This window comes from Microtus pennsylvanicus, chromosome 3 (genome assembly GCF_037038515.1).
Source record: "Microtus pennsylvanicus isolate mMicPen1 chromosome 3, mMicPen1.hap1, whole genome shotgun sequence".
In the NCBI taxonomy this organism is placed as follows: Eukaryota; Metazoa; Chordata; class Mammalia; order Rodentia; family Cricetidae; genus Microtus; species Microtus pennsylvanicus.
Window position 1 is genome coordinate 117491553 of NC_134581.1, and position 23541 is coordinate 117515093.

Sequence of the window (23541 nt, forward strand, 5' to 3'; positions counted from 1 at the left end):
CAGCCCTGGAAGAATAAAAGATAAACAAATAAACAAACAGAACATTACCAAGGAAATAACATCTTTCTTTCTCTCTTTCAGCAATCTTGACACAGAAGAACTGTGTGGTGAGTATCTTCAAGACCAACCAAACTGCTGTAACTTTCATTCAGAAAGAGGCTGTAAGGTGATAAACTTATCACACATTGGGGTTAAAAGCCTGGAAGGAAAGCAAACCATTGGGCAGAGTGGTCTGGGGTTTTCTTGTCTTGGAATTTGTCCCCGGTGTGCATGTTACTTAAACACTTGGGCCTGGTTCGTTTGCTCGAGACAAGAGAACTGGGCTGTACAGCAGTTTCAGGGAAACAAATTCTGTGTGTGCCAGCTGCAGCCTCTGTTTGCCTCCTAGTCACCACACAGCCTCTCCAATGCTGTGCCCTTGACATATAAAAGTAGCTTAGGTCCATATCTCTGCAGCTATTCTAGAAACTTAAATGCCTTTATTAAGAATATACAAGTGGGGAGAGAGAAGTATTTTCAAATGCATAGTCTACCTGCTTCTTCATTTATTTCTGTTGTCTTTGTGACTGGGAACTGAGGTCATAGATTAAAAATGGGAAAAGTAAAGAATCTGAAAATTATTCTTTGTTACGAAAATGGAACAGAAATGACCAGACTTGAAACAGATATATATGTCTCTACATGTGGGAATGTTTTATATTTTAAGATAAATGTGTCAAATAATGCTTTTGCTCAAGAATGGTTTTACTGTCTAGGCAGCCTGAAACATTTAAGTAGCTAGAAGAAAGGTTTTGGAAACTTCTCATTGAAATCACAGATATTTCCTAGATACTCTAGACATTTTACAATTTTAGCACTCACCACAATCATCCAAATGGACATTTTCTGTCATTAAAGATTGGTAACCGTTCAGAAATCTGACAGATCATCACTGAGAGGCTTCACCAGGATAATGTATCACAGTGCAGTTTCAAGGCAGCAACTGAACCAAACAAATGATAATCACTGGCCAGAGCTTTCAGATATTTCAGTGGCCGTTGGCTTCCTGCATAACACCTGCACAATTTCCCTCCCAGTTCAGGGACAAGAATCCAGCTGAAGAAACAATATGTGGTGCAGAAGCCAGGCATTCTCATAGCACAGGGAGCTAGGTTTCGGGAGATATGGGGAAACCCTACACAGTCATGGTAGCTTCAGCTACACATGAGAATTGCTGTGCTGAACAGACAAAAGCGTTCACAAGACCATGACACCAGGACATGTGACGAGCAGCAAAGCCCATGAAGGTCATCCATGTTGTGGTCCATTCTCATGGGTACACAACCCCGTCAGAGAGGGATGAGAAAGGGAAGGAGTGAGACACTGGAGACCTGTTTCTCTTAGACGTCTAGGTACGGCAGGCCAACCTACGATTCTCTCCAATTGTTCACAAAATTCCTTTTATACTCAACCAACTTGTCTGCATAAGAAGAGCTCATTGAAAAATGAAATTATTAATATCTTTACGAGTGAAAACATTTAGTGGCTATTGTCTGTCTGCTCTGTTGTCTGTCTGTCCTTAAGGAGTATCTCGCAAATCTGTCTTCTCCTAAAGCTACTACATGTTAAAACATAACTGTGATTCTCCACTCAATCACCCACATGGAATTTTGTTTGCCTTTCTCTATAATAATGAAACATGATTAATCATCTACTCTGTATATGCTGGAGGATTTGAACGCTTCCCCGTCCCCCATAGTTTCAGCAAGAAAACTGATTGGATTTTAATTCAACAGAATTTCTTCCTATTTTTGAAATCCAGTGATTATATTCCCAATCTTCTTAGAATCCTTTTCTCTGCTGTAGAATACGCACTTTATTTCTAGATTGCAGCTTCATTTCACATTACCTTTTGAATTTAAAATAAATATTTAAGTTGAATTTTAATGAGAGCCAGGGTTTCAGTGCCAGCAAGAGAATTATGAGGAATCACATCTCATACAAGTTCCCTGTGGGTGTTGGGGGGGTGGGGTTTGATTGACATAGAACAGAGGTTTCGTGCACTTTCTCCTAGAAACCAATTGCAGATTCTAAGCATCTAGATCTTAGCTTCATTAAACCTTTGCTTAATTCATCAATTAATTTAATTATGGACCTAAACTCAAAATTTATTAAAATATTACTTTAAAATACCTTTGCAATCTAACTAATGAGAGTAACATATAAATAATATTTTAACTAATGATGTTTTATCGTCTGAGGATATAAACTGAAGCAGGATTGGAGAGTGTGGGTAGAACCGCCACAATGGACAAGGAAATTTTGATTATGTAAGGTTCTTCATGGTGTATTTTTCCTGTTAAAGTTTTTCTGGGCTGATCGCCCACACTTATCAACCCCCTTAGAAAAATCTTCAGCAGAAATTTCTATCTGACTATGTTGTTCAGACTACAGGGGATAAAGCTCTGTCTTTCACTTAGGGGTTTTTTTTTTCTGTCTTGTTTACATGCTGAGGAAGTCATTTAGATTTATGAGAACACTTCCTGGGATTATTTCCTACCTGGCTGGGGGTTCTTTTGTTCTGACTTGGTGTTCGTAAGCCAGACCTGAAAGTTCAATTTGGAAGATTGACTTGCAGAATAAAATACCAAGTCCAACACTACTAATTCTGTGCAGTGGGGAAGAGAGAAACCAGCCCCTTGTTGGCATTGTATTAGTGAAGGTATTGTAAATATGCACAGGAAGACACCGTGCTTCCTGGAAGCATGGTGCGTGTCATTGTGGCTACTGGGATTAAAGGTGTGTTTCCATAACCCAGTCTGTAATGCTAAGCAGTGGGACTGTTTTACTCTCTGATCTTCAGGCAGTCTTTATTTACTTAAATACAACTGAAATACCACGACACTGAACCATAACCCCAAGATTTTGTTTTAGCAGATGAGGCTTTAATAATAATCTGAACTTGTAGCAAGTTCCCTAAATTGATGCTTCCCAAACTCAAATGTACCCGTAAATCATCTTGTGTCCTATTTAAAATATATTTGTGAATTGACAGTCCCATGGGCCTGAGATGGTGTGTTGTAACAAGTTCCAGCTGCCGGTCCACTGAGAAGCAAAACCAGTGAGGCTCTAGCAGACTCTGACACAGTCAAGTACACTAACCTAAACTTCAGAATGGAAGGCGGAACACTACCGGAGGGATGTTTTTGGCTTGCCCAGCCTCCTCTCTCACCAATGGTTGCAGGACCCTGAACTTCACCATCTCACTTAGCTCAAGCTGTTCTTCAGGGACGGCGTTATAGTTCCCTTCATTCTCAGAATTGGTCAACAACAGAGTGGTTGCTCTCTCTCTAACTACGTGGGGAGCTGAGATGAACAAATGTGTAAGAGGAAAATGCATAACCAAGACTTAAAATAGCATTTCCTCCTTTCTTATTTCACTGATCCTTCCCTAAAAGGATTTCTATAGTGTTAGAGACAGGGGAATCAATGAGTATTTTGATTTTAGGAAAAATATTTTATTTGTTTATCTTTGTATGTATAGGCTGCCTTTTGGCAAGAATCAAGAATGATTATAGTTCATTGTTTTTTATTCTCAGAAAAACTTATACATTGGGTATGATATCAGTCAACTGTCCAGTATTTTTGAACAAAGTCACAAGTATTCCAGGCATGACTTGGACTTCCTAAGTACCTGGAGATGACCTTGACTCTCTAATCCTACTGTTTCCAACTCTGAGTGCTGGGATTACAGACGTGCACCACGACACAGGGCTTATGTGGTACTGTGAATGAAACCCAGGGCTTTGTGCATTTTGAACAAGTGTACTAGCCAACTCATTAACATCTCCAGCTCCACTTTTGTTAATACCAATGTCAGCAAATGTTCTATCTATAGAATTAAATAGATTAACAAATCAGTTTTTATCAAACACATTACAATATAGCAAAGAATTAAGTCTGCATGTGAGTTTATAGCATTTTACTGTAATTTTTAAATATGATACATTACAGAAATAAAGTAATAAATAGTAGTTCGTATCTGTATTACATCTCAACTGATTTGAAATTATTTTCTGTTCCATGTTTTCAGTTTAATCATGGTTTTTGAGGCATTACTTATTCCTAGCAATGGAACAATATGATAAACATTGCTCCGCTGAAATTATCAAAAGCCCCTCCTGGCAGAAGCGTATCCATGAGTAGAGCCACAGCAGACCTCCCTGTGGTTGGCGGAACCAAGCGTTTAGGGAAAGCTGTCCTTCAGAAACTTTTCCTAGAAGGAGCAATAACATTTTTACATTTTTTCTCAAATTGCTGTCCTATTGTGATCTTTAATAATATACTATTGAGAATAGCGTTTTACTGAATCAACCTTGTCATCACGCCCAGATTCATGTTTCCCTGAGGGTTTTTTTTTTAATGTGAGAAAGAACACTTTTGTGGATAATTATGACCAGCTAGGCTATTTTTCTTCTTCTGTTTTACCTTTCTAATGAAATTAGTATGCTGCTACTGTAATCTCGTCTGAAAGATTTCTGTTTTTCATTTATAGCCAACATTTTGCTTGCTGAACTTATAAAGTAGATTATCAACTGAGACTTTTGTCTTATGATTATCTAGACTCCAACATAAATTGATTTTAATGCTTTTACTTTACAGAATATTTTTCTCAGCACCTGGGAGAATACGAGAATGTACTGGCCGCACTTGAAGACCTGAATCTCTCCATCCTGAAGGCAATGGGCAAAACCAAGAAAGTAAGGACATGTCAGTGATTGCTCTCCAGAACAATATCTTCCTTGAAAAATATTTTTAAATCATATGCATTTCTCAGTGTAAATTGAAAATACAGATTGCTTTTTATCAGTGATGATTTTTTTTATATTGACTGTATTATTAGCTCACAGGACAATTGCAAGCATCCATTAGGAACCAGAGACTATTTTGTACTGAGAATACAAAGATACCCTAGCTATTCCAGCAATTCTTAATATGGTGGAAGTACAAGATATGTAAACAAATGCGTTGTTATGTAACAGAGGACTCCAAGGTGGAATACTTAATTCTCACTGAAGGACGTAACACCTGAACATATAGCAATTAAGATAATAGTCATTAGACAAAGGAAAGGAAACAGCACTACAGAAATTCTGTATCAGGAAGGACCCAGGGCACTCGAGGACATAGAAATGAATAGTAAGACTAAGGTTCGGGAACAGGAGGGATTCACACAACATGAGATGAAGCCGAATTAGGGAAGGGCTGCATCTTTTGTGATTGCCACCAAAGCTAAGAACATAAGCCGACACACGAAATACAAGTAAACAGTATTTCAAGTAGAGATAGGCAATCCTTCAGGAAGAGCATGTGAGAAAACTAGGCTGAGGTTGAGGTAAGAATAGAATTAGGAAGATGGATAAGGAGGCTAGTTAACCAGTTCTGGTGAGAGATAATGGTATGAGGAGAACCAATTGGTAAGAACTTTGGAGGGAAAAAAAAATGAAGTGCACTTGGGTTTGGCACAGTGATTGTGGAATTTGGAGAAGTGTGAATCCAGGGGATAAAATGAGGGTGTATTCAGGATAAATCGAATCTTTGGCTTGGATACCTGGGTAGTGACTTTACCTAGACAAAATGTTGAAAGAGGACCAGGTGTGAGGATGTAAGAACATAAGCTTTTATTGACTCTAAACTGCTTTAGTAGTGTCTAGAAGGATACAATTGAACACTGAACAATTGAACATAAATGCCATCTAGAGCTTGGGTTGCAATAAAGAACCTGAGCGATGTCATCGAGACAGAAGGGAATAACTAAAATGAGGTGAGAATGTTCAGTCAGACATTACAGCTCCTGATGGTGTTAGGAAGAGAATGATCCAGGATGGGGGACTGAGTAGGAGCACACAGTACCCACAAGTTAGAAAGAGTATTTGAAGGTGTGGAGGGTGGTTCAATGTTGATTGCTATGTAGAAGTTCAGAGGCTAGAATTAAATTTCTCATTCAGTGAATCAAGTGGCACCTTAACATTTAAGATGCTTGACAGGTAAAATGTTTATGAAGCACATATGGAATTCCTGGGTAAAGACAACAAATCCACAACAAATCTATACCAACAAATCTATAGCGAATCCTGATGTCATATGAACAACACTGAAATGAGATCTTTTAAAATGGCCACGTTTACAGCAACACAATTTGGAAACAGCGCAGTAGATGGACATGAGGACAAGGTGCTGGCAGGACAGACACTGCTCTACTTGACCCACTGGGAAAGAGAGCCTTAGGTTTACATAGGTAAAGAGAGACTAAAGGATCTGCTGCAGTAGTTGCCACCACAGCGGGGAGGGTGATTCATGGCAGGACCGAGGCAGCCAGCTGTAGGGAATTCATGTAAGAAGCACTTGGTTCTCAGATCACAGCCTCTGCGCAGCAATGACTTCTTGTCTACAGAGACTGAAAACTGTAGCTATTTCAAGGTTCAGATGCTATCTCTGGTCTGAGGCAGTATTAGACGTAAGTGAGGGATTAAGTAAACATTTGCATGGTAAGTGAAAGGCATCCAGTTTTCTTCTCACTAAACTCGGGGAATTTTGGCAATATACCCTCAAGGGCAGATAGGGAGACTCTTCTTTTGAAAATCCCGACAGTACACAATGACAAAACTAAAGACTCTTCTCTAATACTGGTCAACATGTCCCTAACCTACTAGATACTAAATGTGCAATCTGTCAAGTAGAATCACTAGGCTTCTTATCTAGAGGGCAGAGATACACATAGGAGGGAAAGAAAAGAAGAGCACTTGGAGACAGAAAAGAGTTAACATGGAAATTAAACATAAAAATGAAATTTCAAAAATATTATCTTTAACCTCCTTATAAAAAGAGTAGACAATTCTACACTTATGAAGAAATAACAGACAACCCAAAGCAAGAAAGTGAATTAAGAGAGCAGAAATAATATTAGGAGATTTTTTTAGAAAAAGTTTAGAAAGTCTCCCCAAATGCAAAGCAAAGTAGAAATTTTAAGTATCACCCAATGATGTTTTTACCTATAACAAATGGTACAGAAGGCCAAGACACAAAGAGGACAGAGGTGGAACCTAAAGCATTTTAACTTGCCTTCCTTGAGAGACTGAGAGCTGCAACCAACTTTAGCTCTCGGTCATTTCTCTCCAGAAGTGGTCATTTAAAAAGCTATGTTGAACCCATAGTGTGGGCTACTTGAAAGGTAGTAACAAGCAGTTGGCAAGATTGATGCTTGCCTGGGGTACACACTATGCCAGCTTGAGCAACATAGCAAGACTCTGTCTCATGAAAACTAAAACAAGAAAGAATAAAAAGGCAATAGTTAGAGTATATCTCTAGAGTACTTCCTTAGTATTCAAGTTCAATTCCCAGTATTACCATTAAACAAATAAAAATCTGCTTGGTGGGCTGGAGAGATGGCTCAGTGGTTAAGAGCATTGCCTGCTCTTCCAAAGGTACTGAGTTCAATTCCTGGCAACCACATGGTGGCTCACAACCATCTGTAATGAGGTCTGGTGCCATCTTCTGGCCTGCAGACATACACACAGAATATTGTATACATAATCAATAAATAATTACTTTAAAAAATCTGCTTGGTGAGTTGATTTTGATGTGAAATGTACCCTACAGAGTTATGTGTTTTAGCATGTGATTCACAGCTGGCTTCCCTGCTTTGGGAAGTTGTTGAACTTTTAGGAGGTAAAGCCTCCCTGGAGATGTTGGTCACCAGGTGAACACCCTGAGGTTTTATAGCGCTGTTCCTCTTCCTACCTGCTCTTTATGTCTGTTCTGCCAAGAGCCAAGGGTCCCTCAGCCCACTTCTGTCACCATGACATCAAGCACCACTGTGCCTTTTCCTGCATGGCAGACTATGTCACTTCAAACTGTGAGCCAAGACAGATCCATCCCTTCTTACGTTGCTCCATGTTATGTAGGTGGAAACAGCAAAGAGAAAATCAGCTAGCACAACATGGCTCTCCTCTTCATTCTTTAGGTCTTATCTTTAATGGCCTCACACAGAGCTTGTCCTGCTGCTCTGTCTACAAAGTCTCAACTGTTACAAAATTACTTGTTTGTTGCTATTGACTAACTCAGTGAAGTAGTTAGCAGAAACTATGTGATGACAGAATGTTTCTGTAGGAAATAAAAGCAATGCATTTATTTTATTTACTTATTTTACCTGTCACACTTACCTTAAGCCCTGAACAGATCCTTATTATTTAAATTTTATTGCTGTATTAAATAAATGTTTTGGTTAAATGAGCATTTGTACACTAAAAATGAAAAAAATTTAATTCCTTTGAGAAAAAAAATCTTCTAAATTCTAGAAGCTTTCAAGTTTCGTTGACTAGGAAGGTAAACCAGATACATAATCTTTGTATGTTCATACAAATATACACTAGAATCCTGTTTTTCCCCTGTGCCAATACAATGAAACTTTGTGACATTTAAACCATGGCCAACCTTTTATTTTTATTAAGTTGCATTTTTTTCTTGGCATTGACTCTTAGAATGTGTTTGATTTATGTAATACAGCTTAATCTATGAAAGCATTTTTTTATAAAAGAAAAAATGAAACAGTAGAAAATAAATTTAGAAGCTATATCTTATTATGGCAGCTTAAAGACAGATGAAATTCAGGGTCCCGACACCTTTTAAGCCGCTGGTGACCTGTTATCCTCTGTGTGCCGCCGGCAGGAAGAAGCCTACTGACAGGCAGCCAGCATTTCTCTTTGAGAAACTTGGTGTATTTTTATCCAGATGGAAAGTACTTCTCAGTCGGCAGGGCTGACATTCAGGCTATGTGTGATATCTTGACTGGCAGCATATCTGTTTCCCATATCAGAGCGAGATAAAGTGGATTCTACCTGTTTAACTCAGACCCCAGGAAATGACTCTGGACAGTTACAGTGTAGTGTGGATAGTGCCCCTTTTCTCTTCTTCCCCTGTGCTTCCTTATCTGGGACAGAAGAAATAAGGTAAAACCCTACACGATCATTGATAGGTGTCAAGGTAGGGAAAACTAGAACCCTCATCCAATCTTGACAAACTTGGTCAATTCATTTTTTTTCTTTTGATAGAGAAAGTGATAAGCTACCTTATAACATCAATTTGTAGTATGAGTGTAACTCTAAAATGAAAATGTAGAATTCTTATGCAGCCAAAGCTTATTAGCTGTTGTTATGCAAATATGTGATATTCCTGCTTGCTGATTATTAAAGCTTAGTAGATTATCATAAACTAAAATGAAGAATAGTGGTTTTGAAGTGATATTTGGAATGTGGCAGTTATCATATTGAATGTTTCTATGGGAATTCCCAAATTTAAAATATGCTTCTAGAGTATTTAATCTAGAATATACCTTTAAGCAAGAACATCTTAGGTACATCTTCAGTGTTTATGAAAAATGGTCATTTTCTAGAGCTGTGGGACAGCTGTCATTCTTAGTTCTACCTGCCTTTGGGGTCACTGCTGCCTTTTTCTCTGGCAACTCTAGACCCCTTCGTCTCAAACTTTCTGTATCTCAGTATCTCCATTTTCCTAGTACTTAGCATCTAAGCTTCTGAGGCCTGTATTTCTTGCACTATTTTAATAATACAGTAGTTTCTAAGTTTTATTATTAATACAAAGTTAATAAATATTCATGATTCTTTTTTCAGTATGAGGAATATATGATAATTACTACAGTGGTGCTAGGATTTCTCATGAAAGAAAAATATCCCTCTTTCACTCAAAGTGTGAGCAGTAAAGTGATGTGTCAGATACTGAAGCGCCCGTTTAGGCTTACAGAAGACAGGCATTTCATCCTTCTTGTTTCATAATTATCTTTTACATGTTCTCTAAAATAAGATGGAAATCCACTTTTGATAAAATAGTTTCCAAACAGCTTATCTGCTATTCAGTTTGTTCCATGGCACTTCTAAGTAGGTGTGTGTATTGAGGAGGCCAGGCACAGGCCTGGGAAATGTGTGTATTGAGGGGATACAGACAGCACAGACTTGGGAAATGCGTGCATTGAGGGGATACAGATAGCACAGGCCTGGGAAATGTGTGTAGTGCTGGGGCCACAGATAGCACACACATGGGAAACGCTAGTTTGTATAGTGAGGCTATGGACAGCACAGACATGGGGTGTGCGTGTGTGTGTGTGTGTGTGTGTAATGAGGAGGCCACTGTTAACATGGAGGGTCTTGAGACCACAGACATAGACCAGCAGGAGAGAAGCTCTGACCCAGGTCCTAGCTTTAGAACCTTCTATGCAGACTTCTGCCCAGTACTTGGCAAAGGGAAACACTAGGCTCCGAGAGATCACTGAATTAAAGCAGAGCACAGTCCTCTCCTTGAAGGCCCTTGCAAAAAGCTCCACATACTGCTGACTCAGAAACTAAGCTGTCCGAGGCAGAAGACCCCACTGCCTCTGCCTGGGCAAAGAGGGACAGAACCCATGGGAGCAACCAGTGAATGTGACTTTTAAGGTGATGTAAAGGTGAGAAGAGCATTGGGTTTACTGATATTATTCATGAGGTGATGTGGGTATTAATTCATGCAAGGATCATCAGCAAGGTGTTGGCTGAAGGGATCGAGAGCAGACCTCACTGTAAAGGCTAGGCTGACTCAGGACTTGGATTGCTTCTCCTTTGACAACCCTGGCACCGGGGCTTTCTTGCCATTGCCAAAGCCCACCTTACTCCTGGTGGCTGCTGTGACTTCCTACACCAAGTTACCAGATGAAGGCCACATGCTCTTCTTTGTTGCCAGCACAGTGCTTGAGAACCTGCGAGAAAAGGGCAATGAGGGTGCTGGAGAGATGACTCCAAGGCTAAGAGCACTCACAACTCCTGCCGAGGACCCAGGTTCAGCTCACAGCACCCAAGTGAGGCAGCTCACAAATGCCTGTCACTCTAGTACCAGGGGTCCCAGCAACCTCTTCTGGTCTCCACAGGCATCTTTACAGAGGCAGTACACAAACAAGCAGTTGTACCTGCACACACTTTAATATACTTAGAAACTAAGATAAGGAATAAAGTCTAGAAAAAACGGAGTTTAGGAATAGTGGTCTATACCAGTTATCATTTACATAAGTATTAGGAGTTTTTAGTATTCTTTAATGTGCATTAATTTGTTTTCTCTTCTTTATAATTAATATTTTGTTAGCATAAAAGTAATGATTTTTATATATGTATTGTATTATGCTCTATCTTTCATTCATTCATCCGTGCCTTCCTCATCATTCCTGTCCTGGTCTTGATGATCTCCATCCTCACCACAAGTAAATGGAGACTGCACGTTTGTTTCCCTGCCACCCAGACCTGAATAATCACACAGAAACTATATTAATTACAACACTGTTTGGCCAATGGCTTAGGTGTATTTCTAGCTAGCTCTTATATATTAAATTATCCCATTTCTATTAATCTTTCTATTAATCTATATATTGACATGAGGCTGTGACTTAAGGGTAATGTTCTGGTATCTTTCTTCTTTGGTGGCTACATAGTTTCTTCTTTCTCCTTGCATTCAGTTTAGTTTTCCTGCCTACCTATATTCTGCCCTGCCATAGGTCAAAGCAGCTTCTTTATTAACCAGGGGTAATAAAAAAATCATACCATACAGAAGGAAATCTCACATCATCTCCCATTTTCTGTCTAAATAAAAAGGAAGGCTTTAACTTTAACATTGCATAATTACATACAACAAAACATGGATCAAACAAGAATTACTATAACACAATTAGTAAAAACACAGAAACAGATATTGGGGTTCAACTTGAAGGCCAGAAAAGCAAAACTGCCAGCCACTGGCTCTTAACTCTACCTTTGTCTGAAATGGTGATCCTGCCTACAGAAATCCCAGAATGAGACTGTACTTGAGAACTATCTCCTCCCACCTAATATTCCTTTCTAGGGCTGTGTTTAAAGTTGTACACCACTCCCACCCAGTTTCTATGACAAACTAGTGTGACTCCTGGGATTAAAGGTGTGTGTCACCACTGCCTGGTCTGTGACCAGTGGGGCTGTTTTACTCTCTGATCTTCAGGCAAGCTTTATTTATTAAAATACAAATGATATACAACTACAAATCACAGTTACAATATTTAGTCTATCTGTGTCTGGCAAAATTAAAGTATCATCTATTTTATCTTTTTGAGTCTTAAATTTTATATCTATCTTTTATTATAACCATGGAAAACTGTAACTATCTGTCTTTAACTTCATCAAAGACCCCAGAAGGATATAATATTACCTAAGAAAACAGGAAATACATTGTAAGAAACTTCCAAAACCCTAGAATTGATAAAGACAACTTGCTGCCCTGACAGTCACCCTAAGTTCTTCTGTAATGTTGGATTATCCTTCTTCAGCCTACAGGCCCATAGTAGCTGGCAGACTTTTTCATGAAGCAGGAAATTTGAAAGACTATTTCAACTATATTGGCAGTTTGTCAGTCACTTTCTTCTTTGTCCTGCAGAATGTCTGGCAGACTCTTTGATGAAGCAGGAACCCTGAAGGACTGTCTCATCTTCTTTAAGCAAATTTAGCAGCCATTTTTCTGTGGGTCCTGCATGTCCAATTCATACAGTATACCATCAAGCAGTACAGGCAAAAGCAGTTTCTTGCCCAAATGGCTAGCCTTGTAAATTGAAGGCAAATTGCATAACGAGATTCTTTAGTACCCATCAACCTTTCTGAAGTAATTGGTGCTGACAGCAGCAGACATGTCTCACTGTCAAGAAAAATCTAAGTTTTTAAAATTCTTTAAATGCCATATTTTGTAGGTCTTTGAAGTATTGAAGAGTATCTCTCTAACTGAAATATATCTCTGTATATCTAGAATAGCTAATAGGACTATAAGTTTGACTATTATAAATACTTATCTGTTAATCTTTAATTTTAATTTTACATTACATTTCTAAATAAACTGTATAAACATAATACCTTAAACAAGAATAGAAATATACATAAAACAAAATTGACCTTAAATTTGTATCAATAGACCAAGATCCATACCAATGTAAAATATTCATTTCTATATCATATTTCTCCCCTTATTTAGAAAGAGATTGACTGTGACCATCAACCACTTAAAATCAACCCCGTTTAAATGAAAATAAACATTTATAAACAGTCATTTTAGGAATTTTTGTATTGTTTCTCTAAATTGTGTCCTGCTGTTTATTGGGCAAAGATTTTTAGGGTTCACAGAGACTGTTTGCAAGGTCAAGTTCCATTAGATCACATTAACCTGGAAGGAATCCACAGGTTCTCATCTTCTGTGGAAACAAAAGCAGATCTTCTTTTTCAAAGCAACATATCCTTAAAATATGTTGGTTTTTGCCTAGCAGCCCCCAGAATCAAGTGTTTTTCAGCAGATAACTCATTCACAGTGAAAAAATTCAAAGAAAACACAATAGTATATATAATCTAGACGCTGCATGTATATTCCATCTTTATGTGACTTATTTTTTCACTCTATTACTTTTTAATATTTGTTCTATTATCTTACTCCTTTAATCTATGACTGTTTTCCTTTGGGTGCCAGAATGTAACATAATTAAAGGAGATCCACAAGTAATATGGACTTAGAGTACCTTTACTTGTATACCAAGAGTGGTATAGACTTGGTCATATGGTATTTCTATCTTTAGGTTTCTTAGAAACCTCCACAAGGATTTCTATGGTGACTGTACAAGTTTACATTGCCACCAGCAATGAATAAATGGTTCCTCTTCCCCCACATCCTCGCCAACATTTGTTGGCATTCTTATCATTCAATGTCTTGATGTAAGGCCTTCCAAACTGGATAAGACAGGATCTCAAAGCCATTTTAATTTACATTTTCCTGATGGCTAAGGATAATAATATCTTTTTAAATATTCATTGGCCATTTGCAAATCTTCTTTTAAAAGATGCCTAGGTAGTTCCTTATTCTTTGATTGGACATTTACTGACTATTGAGATTCTTTATGTAGTTTACATAGTAATATGTCTGATATACAGTTAGTTAGAAGGATTATTTTCCATTCTTTAAGATTATTTCTTTGCTATAACGAATGTTTCTTTTGTGGTACAGAAGATTCTAATGTCACAGGATCCTATTTGTCAATTCTCATGTTGTTTCCTAAGCTACTGCAGTCCTTTCCAAAAAGACTGTGGTTATACATATGTCTTGAAGTATTTTTCCAGTTTCAAGGTCTCAGGTCTTATATTAAAGTCATTGACCTATTTTGAATTGATTTTTGTGCAGGGTGATCTGAGAAGATACAACAAGTGTTTTAATGCTTTTGTAGAACATTAATCTTCCTCTACGGTCAAGAATATGGCATGGTTTAAAAATCTTCCAGGGGATTCTGAGTTTGTTGGATAGAAAATTCTCTAGAACCTTCCAGTACTAAGAAATGTCAAAAATAAAATTAGATATATGTAAAATGAATAAAACATAAAAACAAGAGCATCTGTTAAATGAATAATCACAAATAAAGTCAATACTATGAAAAACATGACCAAAAATTTATAAACTGAAAACACATGGGATGAAAAAAATAGAAGAGAAGAAAGATTACACAATAGTTGGAAAGGCATAAGAAAAATTAGATGTATATATAAGGAGGGGTGAAATATTAAAGCAAAAGTTTCTGTGGTTAAATTATAATAAGGTTAAAATGCTACTTTAATGCAGCAAAAGAAAGAACAAGAATGGAAGCCTGGGTGGCGGATGGGGCTGGAAACAGAGAAAGAGATTGTCAGGTCAGATGGGGGCAGGACAGCCTGATGGCGGTGGCTTATCTTTTCCTGTGGTTTATGCTGATATTGAGCCCAGATTGGACACCTCTCCACTGCCTGCCTGAGCTCTCTCCACTTCAGTGATTACCTCCTGTGCAAACCAAGGGCCTTGCTGTCTTCACTTAGTTTGAAGCCTATGATTTCTCCACCTTCCTATAACTCCAGATTGTACCCCCATTGAGTGGCTGGTATTCTAACTGGGAAGTGTCTTCCAGGTGCATTGGAAGTAGGAAAAAACAAGCACCACAAACTATACAGGTGAAAGGATTAGTTTTTACTTCTGTGTCTGCTAACTGTTGGTCTTCCTAGCGGAGGGATGCAGCGGTGAGTGTCCAGTTCTCCACTGGAGCTGCAAAGGTTTCAGACTGCAGTAGTGAGGGACAGTTGGCCCAGGAGCCTATCACTCCACTGACAGCAAATTCAGGCCTATCAAACCCAGAGTTTGTCTCAGTTGTTGAGGTCTGAATTCAAGAAAGAATTCCCCTTGTTGCCTCAGCCTAGCTTCCTACCACAGGTGCTTTCAACTGTCTCCTTGACTTCTGCCTTATCCTGGGACTGCAGCAGGGAAAGGTCAGACTCTGTAACGCAAGATCCTTCCACATTTCTGGTCCCCTCTAGAGCACAGTTTATAACAACAGATTCTTTCTAAGCATAGCATGCAGCCACTGCCCTGCAATCCCACAGAGAGATCCTCTCCACTGTTCATTGTTTTCTCTCCATCGTCTGCAGCTTTGGATACGGTTCCTACTCCATCTTTTCCACTGGGCAACCATGGGTCTAGAGCCATGTTTGGATTGGTTGTCTTCCTTCAGTGGGTCGCTGTAGATAGAGGCTGCTTGTTTGTTCCCAACCACCCAGACCTGAAATAATCACAAAGAAATTGTACTAATTACAACACCGTTTGGCCTATTAGTTTATGCATATTTCTAGCTAGCTCTTACATCTTAATGTACAATCTGTGTACATGTATTGATCTGTGTATCACCACGTGGCTGTGACCTACCAGTAAGTTTCCATCAAGCATATCTGTCTCCTGTGGCAGATACATGGCGACTCTCTTACTCCACCTTATTTCTCCCAGCATTCAGTTTAGTTTTCTCTTCTAATTCTATTCTACCCTGTTATAGGCCCAAGCAGCTTCTTTATTCATTTACCAATAAAAGCAACGCATATACAGAAGGACCTCCCATATCAGGTAACCTAACCTGTCCTCTCTCAACACTTTTCACTGCCTTTGTGGGTTTCTGGAGACTTTCTCATGGAAATGAGGCCCTTCTTTTTTTACTGACTCTCTTTAACCCTATCACTTGGAAGTAACTTCTGTTCCCCCACCTTCCTTACAAGTTTTAGTTGTTCTTGGTTCTCTCTTAGTGAGGCACGCTACACAAGTGGTAATATTCCCATTTCAGGAATGCAGAAACGGGCACGTATTTGTTGTTTGTTTTTATTGAGCTATGTATTTTTTTCTACTCTCCTGCCTTCCCCCTCCCATTCTTCCCTCTCCCAATTACTCAGAAGATGCTATCTTTTTTTACTTCCCATGGAGATTGATCCATGTATGTCTCTCTTAGGGTACTTTGTCGTCTAGGTTGTTTGGGGTTGTGGACTGTAGGTTTGTATTTCTTTGCTTTATGTTTAAAAGCCATTTATGGATGAGCACATATTATATTTATCTTTCTATGTCTGAGTTACCTCACTCAATATGGTGTTTTCTAGATCCATCCATTTGCCTGCAAATTTTAAGATGTCATTATTTTTCTGCTGAGTAGTACTCCATTGTGTAAATATACCACGTTTTCTTTATTCATTTTTGGGTCAAGAGGCATTTAGGCTGTTTCCAGGTTCTGGCTGTTATAAATAATGCTTCTGTGAATATAGTCAAGCAAATGTCCTTGTGGTATGATTGAGCACCCTTTGGATATATACCCAAATGTGGTATTGTTGGGTCTTGAGCTAAGATGTTTCCTAATTTTCAGAGAAATCACAATACTGGTTTCCAATGTGATTGTATGAGTTTGCATTCCCACCAGCAGTGGAGGAGTGTTCCCTTTATCCCACATTCTCTCCAAAATAAGTTGACATCAGTATTTTTGATCTTGGCCATTCTTACAGGTGTAAGATGGAATCTGAGCTGTTTTGATTTGCATTTCTCTGATGTCTAAGGATGTTGAGCATTTCCTTAAGTGCCTTTCAGCCATCTGTTGAAAGTTCTCTGTTTAGGTCTGTACCCCATTTTTTATTGGATTATTCGTTCTTTTGATGACCAATTTCTTGAGTTCTTTGTATATTTTGGAGATGAGCCCTCTGTCCAATGTGGATAGGCTGCCATTTTGTCTTGTTGACTGTGTCCTTTGTTTTACAGAAGCTTCTTAGTTTCAGGAGGTCCCATTTACTAATCATTGCTCTCAGTGTCTGTGCTACTGGGGTTATATTTAGGAAGTAGTCTTCTGTGCCAGTGTGTTTAAGTGTATGAAACATCACCCCTCAAAATAGCCACAAATAACATAAAATGTCTTGGAGTAACTCTAGCCAAACAAGTGGAAGACCTGTATAACAAGAACTTTAAATCTTTGAAGAAAGAAATTGAAAAAGACACCAGAAAATGGAAAGATCTCCCATACTTTGGAATAGGTCTAATTAACATAGTAAAAATGGCAATCTTACCAAAAACAATCTACAAATTCAATGCACTGCCTGTCAAAATTCTTCACAAACCTTGAAAGAACTATACTCAGCTTCATATGGAAAGGCAAAAAACTTAGGATATCCAAAATGATACTGTATTATAAATACATATAAATACTATAAATAAATATAGAATAAAGCAACTTCTGGAGGCATCACAAACCCTGACTTCAACCTCTACTACAAAGCTACAATACTGAAAACAGCCTGGTATTGTCATAAAAACAAATAGGAGGACCAATGGAACCAAATCAAAAACCCAAACATCAATCCACACTCCTACGAACACCTGATTTTTGACAAAAAAGCAAAAAATATAAAATGACAAAAAAAGCATCTTCAACAAATGTTGCTGGCATAACTAAATACCAACATGTAGAAGAATGAAAACAGATCCCTATCTATTGCCATGTACAAAACTCAAGTCCAAATGGAACAAAGACCTCAACATAAAACCAAGCACACTGAACCTCATAGAAGTCACTTGATTTTTAATAGGTTTATTGAGCCCAAAGGGGTACATTTAAACCAGGAAATTTTCATTTACTTTTTAATATACGTTTTTTACATTTGTTTGTTTGTGTGAATATTGTTGTGTAGGGGTGTGGGCACATATGTGTGGTGCTGCATGTGTGTGGATCAGTGGATGTTTGTACTCCACTGGCTTTGTGTCAGAAGTGACAGTATTGTTCCCTGACAAACCTGCATCTCCTAAAATTACAGAACAATATTCTCATTTCCAGATACGTAGCACATTCTGAAATGTAGACTGAGGACCCCCCATTGATTTTCTATTCCTAAGATTTTCCCCTCTGTTATGCCATTTTTATATAAATTTTCCGGGTTTTTTTACTCTCTACAAATACATTTCATTAACATCGTTACATTTTTATTAAATTTTGAAAGAACTATGTAGAGTTTATTCCCCTTGTCTTTAAGGTACACACATTATTTTTTATTTAGTCAATCTTCCTTTTATCTCTTAGTAAGTTTTTTTATAATACTTAATACAGGTTCAGACCTGTATTGATTTTATGTTTTGGTCTCTGTTATAAATGGTGTTTTTCTCCATCTTTACAGCTTAGCACTGCTGTGATATTGGGAAGTGACTGATTGCAACAGATGTGCCTAGCTCCACCAGCCACTCTGTGGAGTAGCTAGTGATGTGGGCTTTAGCCCTGACATCTGTTGCCACTATAAATCTTGTGCATCTTTCAGGAAAACTGACAAATCTTCCACAAATCATGGTCTTCACTTCTTCTCACATCTTCCCCCATGTTTCTAATCAGAAACTTGCAAGTTTACATCATTGTTATTCTATAAGGTGTCAATCCTACTTCAGTGCCAGTGCCAGAAGGAGGCAATCAATTTCTCTCTCTCTCTCTCTCTCTCTCTCTCTCTCTCTCTCTCTCTCTCTTAGAATGTTGTACAAGCCAGGTATAGTTTTAAGTTAAGCTACAAAATATTACATATCCACACATGTTTAAAACTTCAGTGGATCCTTTATATACTTTAATTCAAAATATACAAAATAAGAAAACATGAACAAAATAAAAACATGAATTAAACTAATTAGTAATAATCTACACAAACAATAAATATAGTTGCTGTTAAATAAAGGGAGAGATCAGAGTCGCCCGAGTGGTCATGAATGAGTAAGTCTGGCATAAGAACCTAAGGAGGTGTAGAATTTTAATCAAGAAAGGCTAGAAGAGCCAGTCAGTGATGACATTTCTTTGACCTTTTGAAGAGACACTTCTCAAGGCTGGTTCTGCTAGAAGCACTCTCTTGTGAACAGAAAAGTTGTCACTTTGAGTGGATGGAATCAAAGCACACAAAGGTGCAATTTACCAAGTTCGGTTCTATTTACTGTTTCTTCAATGAGTATATAACAGGCAAGCGGTGAGCTTGCAAGTCATCTTAAGTTGAAATGATTTAGAATAATTCAAGAGTCCTCACCGGTACAGCTCAGTGGCAGAGCTTTCTAGCATTCACTTTTTTTTTTTTATTGAGAAAAGGAAAAAAAAAAAAAACAAGTTTCCGCCTCCTCCCAGCCTCCCATTTCCCTCCCCCTCCTCCCACCCTTCTCCCCCTCCTCCCACCCTTCTCCCCCTCCCCCCACTCCTCTCCCCCTCCCTCTCCAGTCCAAAGAGCAGTCCCTAGCCTGTAAAGGACAAAGAGAAACAAATGGTTAACCAATTGCTAGAACTGTGAGAGAAGCCCCACTGAAGCAGGGGACCCCATTAATTATGTTTTGTGATTGCATTCTATTTGTTGACAGTCTCCCCAGATTTCCCAACCTTTTGCTTCCTCCCTCAACCTCAGTCAGTAACAGGAAACTAAAAAAAATTTTATTTTATATCATGTACTTACAGTTTTTGAATAATGATTTCTTTTATGTGGGTTTTTTAAAACTGTATCTATCCTAAACCACTAACTAGAACACATGCTATTAATAGACAGTGAGTGAATTTGTTGCTCAGTAAGGTGATGTGTGCAAAGACGTGGTTTTAATATACAATCTGGCTAATTTTGCCTGAGGCTATAGTTCGGACCTACAGTTACTGGAGTGAATTCTTTTTTCTACAGAACTGATCTTTGAATAAAAAGTGAACAGACCTGTCATGGGACCACACAACAAAACATACCATTCCCCTGTCACAATAGTCACATTTAATGTGACTCGTTTATTTTGCCTGAAGAGGAAAAGTACGGAGAGAGATTCAACATTGCTCAGCGCTGTATTTCTCAGACTTGACAGGCGTCAATTATTGTTACAAGAAAGATATGCTTTATTAATTTTAGAAAACTATTTATTTACTCAGTGTGTGTGTGTGTACATAAGTAGGCACATTTCTGCTCCTCTCACAGGTCCTTATTTGTTTCCTGTCATATCTAAAAGTGAGGGTGTTGACATCAGCCGTAATCCCTTTCTTCTCAGGAAGACTTATTAGCATGATATAGCATACCCTTATGTTTATGGATGTGTTAGTCTAGGTGGTACTATGAATACTAGAGAGGTTTGTAGAAAAACTTTAATGAAAACTATTACTCTTAATATGATTTATTTCAAGTTATTAGAACCCTGAGTAAATCAAGAAGCGTGAAGCCAAGGCTGCAAGACTGTTTCCCTCTTAGAGTGTGTTCTCACACGATCCAGGCTCAGCGTGTAGATAAAACCCATGATCCAGGCTCAGCATATAGATAAAACCCAAGAACACTTGCTGTAAACAAACAGACGCAATTTCATTACATGCTTAGAGAATGTTTGTGGAAAGACCTTTCTTTGTTTATTCAGGAACATCAGCTAAAATATTTTCTCTATCCTTTTTCTCATGTCATCATGTGCTCTTCTGTATTATTTTGGCTGCTGATATTTTGTCTGCAGGGAATTTAGCTGGGAGGGAGGGTTAGTGCACGTGTGTTTTCTCTGTTGTTTTAGAGAAACATGCTACCTTCTGCTGTGATTTGACTCTGAAATATTCCTAAGGGCCCAGCTGGTGTTGCTATGTTGACAAATTCTAGAATCTTTGGATAAAGAATCTAGAGGGAGAAGGTCAGGGGGTCTTGGGTGGTATCTATTCCTTCTTGGGACATTCTTTAAGCTTCCATCCTGTGATGTGAACTGCTCTACTTGGCCATGCCATCCCCACCATGATATACGGAAACTCATGAGCCATTTTCTTTTTTGGAGTTCTCTGGCGTGTATTTTTACCAGAGCGGCGCACAAGCTAACTAATATACAGAATTAGCAGCAGAGAAATAAAGTCATTGCTGTGACTAAACCTGGCTATGTGATTCTTAGGACTTTAGAATTGGGTTATGGAGGAAACCTGAGGGAGTTTGGAGATGTAAGTCAAAGAAGTTTTAGAATTCTGTATGCCCAGCTTAATAGATGATTTTGATGGGTGCTCCAAAGACTAGAATACTGATAGTAACGCATGTTTGAGGTTTCTGATAGGAATAAATACTGTGTTTAAAATAGGTATGGGTCCTTCCTTCACCTTACATTCTGTCAAACAGACTATCTGCCTCTTGCCCACCGCCTGAGAATTTAAATGAGGTTGAATTAGAAAGCACTGGGCTAATTCAGAAGGTCCAGCGTGTTTCAAGGCAGCATAGCATTCAGGCTGTGTGTGGTGATTACTGATGGCTTTTATCTAGGGTTGCAGTGAACACTGCAGGGAGCAAGGTTCAGAGGAGAAGGGCATGAAAAATATGCAATGGGTGAATAAGGTAAAAGAGCATGTGGTTGTTATAAATGAACTCTGTAAAAAAAAATCCTAGCACTTTACACTGAAATAATAGGGAAGCTGCCTTTGAGGAGGCTGTCCAGACCCTTCCCCTTAGAGGCTTCAGGATGAAAAGCATTTTAAATACTTTTTTAAATCCTTTAAATATATTTAAAAGTATTAAAAATATCAAAAATATCAAAAGTATAAAAATATCAAAAAATTCATTTCTGATTTTGTTAATTTGGATATTCTCTCTCTGTCTTTTGGCTAGTTTGGATAATGGTTTGTCTATTTTGTTGATTTTTCTCAAAGAACCAACTCTTTGTTTAATTGATTCTTTATATTGTTCTATTTGTTTCTATTTTATTGATTTCAGCCCTTGATTTGGTTATTTACTGTCATCTACTCCTGTTGAGTGAGTTTGCTTCTTTTTGTTCTAGACCCTTCAGTTGTGCCATTAAGTTGCTAATGTGAGATTTCTCCATGTTCTTTATGTAGGCACTTAGTACTATGAACTTTCCTCTTAGTACTGCTTTCATAGTGTTCCATAAGTTTGGATATGTTATGCTTTCATTTTCACTGAATTCTGGGTAATCTTTAATTTCTTTTTTTATTTATTCCTTGTCTCAGTGAAGGTTCAGTTGAGCATTGTTCAGTTTCCATGAGTTCATAGGCTTTCTACAATTAGTGCTGTTGTTGAATTCTAACTTTAGGCCATGGTGATCTGATAAGACACAGGGAGTTACTCTGATTTTTTTTTTTATCTATTGAGATTTGCTTTGTTACCAAGTATGTGGGTTGCATGAGTTGCTGAAAGAAGGTGTATTCTTTTGTGTTTGGGTAGAATGTTCTGTAGATGTCTATTACGTCCATTTGAGTCATAACATGCCGATTCCCTTGTTTCTCTGTTAAATTTCTGTCTGGCAGACCTGTCCATTGGAGAGAGTGGGGTGTTGAAGCCTCCCACTATTAGTGTGTTGGGTTTGATATCTACTTTAAGCTTTAGTAATGTTTCTTTTACAAATGTGGTTTCCCTTGTGTTTGGGGCCTAGATGTTTACAATTGAGACTTCCTTTTGATGGTTTTTCCCTGCGATGAATATGAAATGTCTTTCTCTGTCTCTTTTGATCAATTTTGATTTGAAGTCTACTTTGTTAGATGTTAGGAAAGCTACCCTTACTTGTTTCTTAGGTCCATTCTATTGGGAAATTTATTCCCAACCCTTTACTCTGTCTTTGAAGTTGAGGTGTACTACTTGTATGCAGCAGAAGGATGGGTCCTGTTTTTGTATCCATTGCGATAGCCTGTCTCTTTTTATAGGAAAATTGAGACTATTGATATTAAGAGATATTAATGACCAGTGGTTGTTAATTCCTGTTATTTTTTTGTTTTGTTGGTGGTGGTGATAGTGTCTGTATGTTTCCTTTCTTTGGGATTTGCTGGCGTGAGGTTATTTGCTGCCTGTGTTTTGGTGGATGCAGCTAACTTCCTTGGATTGGAGTTTTACTTCTATTACTTTTTGTAGAGCTGGATTTGTGCATAAGAATTGTTTAAGTCTGGTTTTGTCATGGAATATTTTGTTTTCTCTGTCTCCTAAGAGAGAGGCTGTCGTAACAACAGTAAAGTCATGGGGACAGGGTTGTTTAAATGCAGAAGTCACACTATACCACTGCATGCTCTGGGCACCAGGATGGAGCTGCACAATTCAGTGTTTGCTGCTCTCAGGTCAACTTATTTTTTATTATGTGTCTCCTTTATTTGCCTCCATTCCTCACTTTTGCAATGTATGTGCCATTGTACCTTAGAAATATGTAACTATTTCTGTTAATCTC

The 23541-nt window shown here is 38.2% G+C and overlaps 1 protein-coding gene across 1 annotated transcript in view; it reads left to right on the forward strand.

The window, feature by feature from the left end:
- Necab1 (N-terminal EF-hand calcium binding protein 1) overlaps positions 1–23541 on the forward strand; it is a 150343-nt gene that overhangs the window by 69334 nt on the left and 57468 nt on the right. Inside the window, exons 4-5 of the mRNA XM_075966928.1 lie at positions 82–107; positions 4642–4739. Of these exons, the coding sequence (XP_075823043.1) occupies positions 82–107; positions 4642–4739 (124 nt within the window). The remainder of the gene's footprint in view (positions 1–81; positions 108–4641; positions 4740–23541) is intronic.